This window comes from Diorhabda sublineata, chromosome 2, assembly GCF_026230105.1.
Source record: "Diorhabda sublineata isolate icDioSubl1.1 chromosome 2, icDioSubl1.1, whole genome shotgun sequence".
In the NCBI taxonomy this organism is placed as follows: domain Eukaryota; kingdom Metazoa; phylum Arthropoda; class Insecta; order Coleoptera; family Chrysomelidae; genus Diorhabda; species Diorhabda sublineata.
The window spans coordinates 14,429,579-14,439,023 of record NC_079475.1 but is presented as its reverse complement, the minus strand read 5'-3'; the positions used below and the strand labels follow the sequence as shown (position 1 = coordinate 14,439,023).

The 9,445-nt window shown below is 30.2% G+C and overlaps 1 protein-coding gene across 2 annotated transcripts in view; it reads left to right on the top strand.

Annotated features, from left to right (window-relative positions):
• The first annotated feature begins 968 nt into the window (after nt 1-968).
• The window catches only part of LOC130453167 (carbonic anhydrase 2), a 48,454-nt gene continuing 39,977 nt past the window's right edge, over nt 969-9,445 (top strand). The window contains exon 1 of one of the 2 annotated variants that reach the window (XM_056792775.1): nt 969-1,249. In XM_056792775.1, the coding sequence (XP_056648753.1) occupies nt 1,215-1,249 (35 nt within the window). In that variant the 5' untranslated portion in view covers nt 969-1,214. Of the gene's footprint in view, nt 1,250-7,304; nt 7,440-9,445 lie in introns of those variants that run through there. The other variant, XM_056792777.1, reaches the window with a different exon arrangement.

Sequence of the window (9,445 nt, the reverse complement as noted above, 5' to 3'; positions counted from 1 at the left end):
CGCAGACTGTACGGCCTCGTTTAAATAAAAGTATTTATTATATCACATAACCATAAAAATTTTTTTCAATGTTTACAAATTCACTGAAAACGTACAATATTGATGACTGCCAACCAAATATCTAATAACGTGGCGTCTTCAAATTTGGAACAAATACTGTATAGGTTGTTTACTTTTTAATACAGTGGTATTTTTCCAGCAACTACCGCCATCTCTAGGTGAGGCCAGGAACTTCTGGGACCATTATCGTATCATATTGAATTGAATCATAGTAGGGAAGCAAAAGTGGGGATTTCGGAATTTACTGAAGCGCGGCAGATTAATATACAGGAAGACACCTTGTAACCGGTTAAGTACCTCCACCAAATATAAACCTCATATGAAATGTCACCCTCAAGAATAAATGATCATATTAGTAAAATAAAATGATTATCAGTAATTCTCGAGCGCTGCAAATTAAGTTAGGGTGAACTAATTACATGATAAAACGTGTCTATTCCACTATTCTGACAATTTGAGAGTGAAAAATTCAAGGATAACGAAAAAATTAGGACAATATATGCGTTTCACTATCAGTGTGAATGTAAAGATCTTGACTTTCTGAAAGATTCATTCTGCAAGAAGCTTCATTTTGTGTTACATCATTGTCTCCATATATAAGAATTTCTTATTCTTCTATTTTTCACTCAACTCAAACCAATTATCGGCCGTGATATTTCTCCATGATCCATATATCGAATCTGGATCGCCTTTCTAAAAGAACGTGTCTATTAATCGATACGAATACACGTTTTTTAACCTTCACCTATTTCACGGTTCAACAACCGTAACAAAAATTCTAAATAATATAAGATGTGATGAAAATATTATATATTTTGATACACCTCGTATATCACCACATATATATATATATATATATATATATATATATATATATATATATATATATACAATGATAAAAAAACAATGAACATAATCATGTGGTATTACAACGAAACCCAGTATTGTATATGGCGTATCCGTGATATGTGACATTTCTTAACTAAATTAAATAATCAAAAAAGTAAGAGGCATTAGTTTATCTGATTTGTAATAAATTTCTAAGCTTTGATTAGTGATAAGAGAACATGTGAAAAACAGTTAATAAAAAATATCAACAGGCATCGTTGGGAGTTTAAGTTACCGTAACGTTTTGTTATTCCCAGTATCAACAAATGTCAACGATGGGACCAATCGGAAAAAATTTCTAGTAAGTTACTTTATAAAGTTTCCATTGTGGAGAAATCTGCAGCTGTAGGAAAATATGTGAAATTGAAAAATATTTCTCGTTCGTTTTATTTATTTAATCGTTTTTAATTTTTACTACCAAAAAAATCTGTCATTAAATGTAATGCAAAAACTAAAGTTTGTTGTAGATAATAAAATGTACATTCTAAGGTCGTAGCGTTTGCGCACAACAACAAAAAAATTGAAAAAAGTTCGCGCTTTCACTACGTTATCACATTTTTCTATAGAGAAATGAATTAATCTTTCATTAACAGGTTATTTAATCGGAAATATATTTTTGTTTAGATAATGCGTTCAGACAACAATTTAAATTCAATTTTTTTATCAAAAACGCTACTATTTTTCTCAGTATTATTTTATAAATCTTATAAACCACTAGCAGAACCGGCCACGCGTTGCTGTGGATGAGTGACTTGATTTGAAATAATGCTAATGACAATATAATTGCTCTCTCTTCTGTTTGTTTAATGAAATCGTATTGGCATCGAGTTGTTATACGTTCTTCACAATTGCCCATAAAATAGATCTGAAGTAATTTTGGATCTTCATTTGACATTGGCATCAATTTTATGATATATATAATTATGATATTATAATTTTATTATATTATGATATTATGGAATTTTGAATGTTGTCTCAAAATTACGACCATCATATGATAAATTACAATCTTTGGATGCTCCAAACGACGTCATTTGGAAGCAAGAATGAAATTTTGGTGTCTTACGCAAAAAAAAATTTTATTCATTTGAAATGCCAGAAAGAAGAAATTTCAAAGGTCCAGGTGGAGTAGGAACTGGTGACAATACAACTTTTCCTAATGCGCAACACATGCCAGGTGTTTCATTGCGAAATATTAACGCCTGACAATTGCATATAATTAAATGCAAGACGAACACAAATGATCCACGTGTTAATGCGCGGTTGGTTCGATGATTTTCTCGGTTTTGTTCTCTATATGAATGTATGTGTGTGCCACCATGGTTCTTAATGCATTTTCTTGTCGACGATTATCACACTGTTCTCGTGATTCTCGTGCAAGAATTTCAGCTGTGGGAATTCTTTGAGCTGTATTTCTATTTTTTGGGTGGCATTTTACTAAAGATAAAAATAATAATGAATGAATGAACTTTGCTGTTCTCTGAGTTTGTAGATTATATATTTGGCTGTATTTATATAACTGTAAGTTAGAAGTAAAAGAAATATTCGAAGTGATCTACGAAGACAAAATGAAAAATTATTTGAAAGAAGCGACTTAAGTGGTAGTCTAGTGTGTAATCTAAGAAAATATATCACATTAAAGTGTGGCGCCATCTATGAGGTGCAAAGGACAACGTTTTACAGTTCTCTGTAAAGAAATTCGCCATCTGTTCCAGACATATGGAAACTACGATTAATAATAACAATCAACGTTGATGATCAGTTTGTTATAAATTATTAATTTAAATAATAACTAAAAAATAATAACTATCTCATCATTTGAGTTGGACCAACTTTCATAAATATCAGTTGACTTGTTTTTGATTTCATTCGGAACATTCACACGGACACTGATTTTTTTTATATTAAGATATCATAAATTGAATTTCAGTTATGAAACGCATGTTTGATTTATATATATAATGATTATATTACGTTTTTATCCTCACGAATTAATTCCTATATCATGAAAATCCCATATTAGTCCTATTTTTTGGTATATGATAGAAGTAATTAAGGTCCATACAGACGGTTGCTTAGACCAACGCGGAAACCTCCTTTTTCGATTCACTGCCAAAATCATCAATTAGTACGCTTGATCGATGTAAAATTTTCTCGCGAAAGAAGGACAATATATAATACACATCACCTTATCTATACTTTGATGCTAGGAGCAGCATCAAAAACTGGTCGGAATTAGGCCAAGTCTGCAGAATCCAATTTTTTTTTCTTTTTTCCTGATTGGTTACAGAATTTACACGAAAGAAACAATTCGAAGAAGTCGCTATGGAATTGAAGTATAAAAAGTGGAAATAGCAAATTTTTTAAGTTATTGCTATATTATTTGACCTGTATGAAAATTTTGTCACTTTTTGAGTTTATGGGACAGCCATGCCAGGGTACTTCACTGCAGACAAAGGCTTGCACCGCAGTCACAAGCATTGTATTGTCCACTTCACCGTACAGCAAATATAAAAAAAAAATGTTGGAAATATAAACTTTTTGAAGATGAACATGACAAGAACATTCTTAAATCTGTTGAGAAGTTATCTAGATATTCTTCTGCCAAAAATGCAAAAACTTCCATGGAAATCATAAGACAAAAGACTATGAAAAATCTTCTGCAGTGCTACGAGTGATAGAGTTGTAACATGTCTTCAAAGTTTCACTACTTATATTAACACTTGAATTCTTTAATAAAGATGTGGTGCACTTAGTGAAAAACATGACGTATGTTTCTTCCATAAAAAAATTTCGGATCTGGAAGTAAAATTTTAAGGAAACTGAAGTAAATCAGAGTTAGAAGATCATTTCTAGATATTCATCAGGGAATCAGCAGCAGCTATAGATATATCAGAATTCATAATATGAACCAAAGTTAAAACGACACTTCGGTTTAGCTATGATTTGAATAATTTTCACGTCTCGGTACAAAGCTTATGATGATGAGGAAAGATCAGAAAACAAATAAATTCATCAAATTGTTTTGTGAGGTTTCCTCCTTAGTATGCGCTATCATTGATATACTGTCATGTGATCTACACATATTCGTCACTGGTATGAACATTACCAGTCAAAATTTTTGGCCACTCTATAATCCATTCTTTAAATTTCAAAACAGAGCACTTCAACCAATTCTTCTCTCATATTATCAAGCGAAAATCAAAATGGAGTATTATAAATAATAGTGTATGTTATTTGTTTACTTTATATTTTGTCGGTGACTGCGACAAGTTAAAACTTGTAAGTACTGGCTGATTTGTTTAGTATTCTTTACCTATTTTATTATTTCTTTGGTTTTTATGATTTTAGTTTAGTCTTTATACCTTTATACCTAGTGAAGTTCGTTTCTGAATTGTTTTCGCTCTTGTAAATTCACACTTGTAAGTTTAAAGATGGGTAAAACCAAGGAATTATCGGTTATACTCAGGTACGCATGGATGGTCGTGTTTTTTATTGCAAATATTTTAATGATCTGCAAATAATTATTACCACTAAATAATCTAAGGAAATTCCGTTCAGTTCAGTTTTGAACCCAATACTGGATGTTTTGAATTGTGTCCACCAGAACATAGTTTAAAGTTGGTATTACTGCTATTTTCATAATAATACAAACTTTGGATTGAAACGTATAAAATTGATTGCAATATTTTTCTCAATTCGTTTCCAAAAACTTTAGCTAATGGAAATGTACTCGGATTTGTTAAAATCATCCGCCGGAATGTAACAAATTTTGTTAATTCAATGTGTAAATAATAGGAATAATAATAATGAATATAAACGGCAAATAATCTAAATAGCTTTCTAAATAATACGTCAACTACTAATTGAACTGTTTGTAGGTAAATATTATGCATAGATATATTTGTACATTTTAAAGCTTCAATTTGATATACCATCCAGCAGATGGGAGATAATTTAGAATTTTTCACATTCACACTATTCATAATATCATCGAGGGAAATTGTAGATGCTAATTGAAAAAAATGGTACTAATTTTTTATATAGTCAGAAATAGTTCTTTGTTTCTGTTATAAGTTTGTTAACAATAACTTTGCTATATTATTAGTTTTAACTCAAAAGTTTTTCTAATATATATATGCGAATGCGTTGAGGCATTTTCACTAAAATTCCAGCCATTTGGACGCTCGGTTTCTGATTAAAAATCGTATTAGTGATTCGTTGTGATTTTTAATTCATATTTTATCCAATTTATATCATATTTCTCAATTATTTTCATTATAATTCTTTTGATAATGTTTATAATGAGCAGCTAAACCTTAAGAAAATAGGTCTCTATAGTCAAGATAAGTCAACTAAAGTAGTGTTTTCGTAGCAAAATTAATCACTAAAGTGTACTAACTCTAATATATTTCTCTATGCATCGTCTAGGACTGAAAATATGGTCAAATATAAAATAAAAATATAGGTATATAAAGGTATAACAATAAAAAAAAATATTTACATTAGTTATTTAAGAATTGTGTTGTAAAAAGTAATAGATTCATCAAGTACTACAGAGACAACCTGAATGGTTCAAACAATTTTTGCTTAACACGATAAAATTTATGGCTTAGGAGATATGTTGATTTTTAGATTGTTGTACATACCAAGGAACTGTTCGTCATAAAGAGATATTCTGAAAAAAATTATCATAAATTGTAATTATTTATTGAAAATACTTACAGGAGGTACTAAAATACAATCAAACATTTCTAATTGTCTAATTGAATTGCATACTGTCGAACATCGTGTTACTTAAATAAAGAAAAATTTGAAATTGAAAAATTTAGTTGGTTAGCCTACAACTTTTTCTGTTAATGTGTGGACAGGAATAGTGTTAATGTGTGGGTTGGAATAGTGGTTAATAATTTAATAGATCCATTTTTTTTCTTCATAAAAAACCTGATAATTGAGCAATACTTAGAATTTCTTCATACTTTTCCCGCCCATGTTGTGTGATATTCCTCTAAACATTCGCAGAGATATGTGGTTCATGTACGATGTAAAAAATCATCTTTATATAATTTTTTCTAATAGGTGGATTGATCAGGGAGGTCCGTTGGCAAGGCCACTACGTTCATCTGAATTAAATACAGTGAGATTTCATAAATTGTAGGCTAACCAACAAAGTTTTCTTAAATTCCGATTTTTTCTTATGGAAGTAGCTCGATGTTCGACAGCAGTTCAATTAGAAATGATTGATTGTGTTTCAAAACCTACTGTAAGTATGTGCAATAAATAATTACAATTTAGGATAATTTTCTTTGGAATGTTTCGTTATCGTGAACAGTTTCCTTGTCATGTACAACGATTTAAATATCTATATATCTTCTAAAGCATTAATTTTTTTGAGTTAAACAAACAGTACCTTTTTGTTAGAAAATAGATAGAAAAAATCATTTTTGCTATCTTTAGATTATACTGTTTGTGAAAGTCACGGATTGTTAACAATTAAGCTTGTGCCGTCCCTGTATTTCAGAAAGTAGTTTAGAATTATTTATTCCGTCAAATACTCTAAATGGACATATGTAGTCATCCATCAAAAATTTATCATTTTCGATAGTATAATTTAGAAAATATACTCAAATATAAGATCTGATATCGCAAATTCAAAGGACTATAACTCACAAAAGGAGGGTCATATGAGAAATTTTTTGATGTCACATTATTTTCACGTCATTTACTCACTCTCGAGGTCCCGAAACACCATTTACTATTCAATTATTTTCTCATACATCACACATTAAACAGATCAAAGATTGACTTCTCAAGTTATGTTGAACGATTTTTCAAATTTTTCAGATCATAGTTGATTTTGTTAAGCATCCAGATTATACTGATTTTCCTCGTACTTAATCGAAATTCGTTATTTTCAATCTATTTCATTTATTTTAAAGTGAATGAGAGGAAACGATAAAGCTCGCAATATTCTAAATCAAAATACATATATATTTTAATATCATATATAAAGTAATTATCCGGTTGTTTATAAATCGAATAATCATTTCCAGATTATGTCTTCCTAATTTATTGTTATCGTCATCCTGGCCGTATATACTTCCACAGATAAATTGACAGTTCCGCCGCAACGAGCGGTTAATAACAGCGACGAAAATTACAATATTACAAAACCGTTTCTCTCATTATACAATACTATCAAGTTAAATGAAACTGAGTGCTAGGTACCTCTTATTTCCCCGACTCTTAAGTGATTGTTTTTTTTATATATATATGTGTATATAAGCGAGATATTTCGCGAGAAAGACGCGTTAACTCGTAAATAAAAGTGGGGGGAATAAATTGGTCAGTCCGATAACAAGTAACACACTTTGGAGTTCGATGATATTTTTAAATTTCATCTTCAGCCGGTCAGACATAGAATTGAAGTGCTGTTGCACCTGTCGTTGAAGTCTTCTTGTATAAAAGTGATTTTTTTTCGTGATTGAAAGGTATGTTGATTATTTAATTTCTCTAATTAACCATGTGTTGGAGATATAATTAGAAAAATAATATTATTGAAAGAAACTTTTCCAAATTATTATGTATAAATAATTTCATCAATTATTAAAATTTATTTTTACGAAGCGTACCGGTCATTAAACAGGCATGCGGGGGTAGTTTGGGATAAAAATAAGGATTTAATAATATTATAATGAATAAATAAATAAAAAAAATTAATGCAATAACTATTTGTTCATAAATATATAAAATTCTAAAATAAATATTTTTAAACTAGTAATCATTAATGAAAATAATGGAATTTGGCTACAAGACAAAGGCCTTGGAAAAGTCACTCAAAATTTTGAAAGAATCAGATAAAATATTTAGCAAAATTAAAAAAATTAATAAGTACTATTGAGATTGAAGTTGAGATCAATCCTATCAAAAAAATTAATGAAATAATAATAAAAAACTGAATAATTGAAAACGGACACGAGATATATTTATGAGCCCTTCTACCACTCATTGATGTAGGGCAGTGGTCGGTAAATTTATAGCCAAAGAGCCAAATGTGCAAATTAAAACGATTGAAAAAAAATGAGAGCCAAATCTGTTTGTAAATATAATAAACATTCATTAAATTATGGGTACATTGAATAAAACTTGATTTCTTCTTTAATATGGACTTTATTCATTGATAAAAAATAATATGATATCTAGTAAAGCATCCATATAAATACTACTTAATGCGAAGAATGTTCTTGCATCTTCTTTGAAAGTTTGCTCAAGTCCGGTTTGTAGGTTGTTTTCAATTTTAGGCACATATCCAGGTTCTTATCTATAAGAGGACTTCTTTGTTTGCTTTCAATAAGATTCATACTGGAAAAAGATTGTTAGTATGAATACGTTGAGCCGAAAAGGGAAAGAACAGCAAACGCGAGTTTTTTTAGCTGATCATAAGCATCCGGAATACTATTCCAGGCGTTGGAAATGATCATGTCTTCTTTCTCCAGGTTTTTTAAAGCAATAAATTATTATTGCAAATCATAAAATGAATGCTATATTTTATACTGTTTCGATTAATATGAATAATAATCTATATCAAAACCTTTGGATAGCTTTCCGCGTCTTTTCTCTTTAATTTCTTTTCGTAGAGTAGTCAGTAATGTCGAATAGTAATCTCCAGTGATTGTTCTACCCTTATACAAAAAATTAATCATGATTACTCCATGGCAATCCCATAAAACTGCAGCAAGAACTTTTCCAGCAGATTTTTGGAAAGGAAAGTTCTTAGGTCTTGGAGAACCAGAGTGTCGCCTTTTCATTGATTGTTGCTTTGTTTCTGGATCGTAGAAATGTACCCAAGTCTCATCCATAGTAACAATTCGGTTTAAGAAGTCTACATCGTTTTCAAACCGAGCACAGATCGAACGCGATGCTTCTACCCTTGCACGCTTTTGGTCAACATTCAAACATTTGGGGATAATTTCTCTTAACCCTTTTAAATACAGGTACTTGATGATGGCTCGATACTTCAATTTTTCGATTTTCACAATTTCGGTGGACATCTTTTTTTTTAATTCATTGCGTAGCTCTGGTTTACTTTTTTGACGTCAAACTTTACACTGACACTTCCAATAAGTTATTGTTCGTTGCTATGGTAACGCAATATTTTGTTTATGCATGGAACTGGTCTAGGATAACTAGATATAAATACATCCTTGTAGAAGACGATTCTTATTGCTTTCGATACAATAAAACCGCCATCACATTCCGTTGTCAGCTCGCTGACTAAGTACATTTTCTTTTGAGGTCATTAGTTGGAAAACTTATGCAATAAATTATGATAAAGGGATAAATAATTTCAATTTGCGTGAGTGTGTTAGCTTTTCAAAATCTCAATATATATAAGTTCTATTAGTTTATTGGTTGCTATCCATAAAAACAATGAATTTAAACTCATATCGAATTATCTTATATTGAATACTGCCAGAGAAATGTGTCAAACAAATCG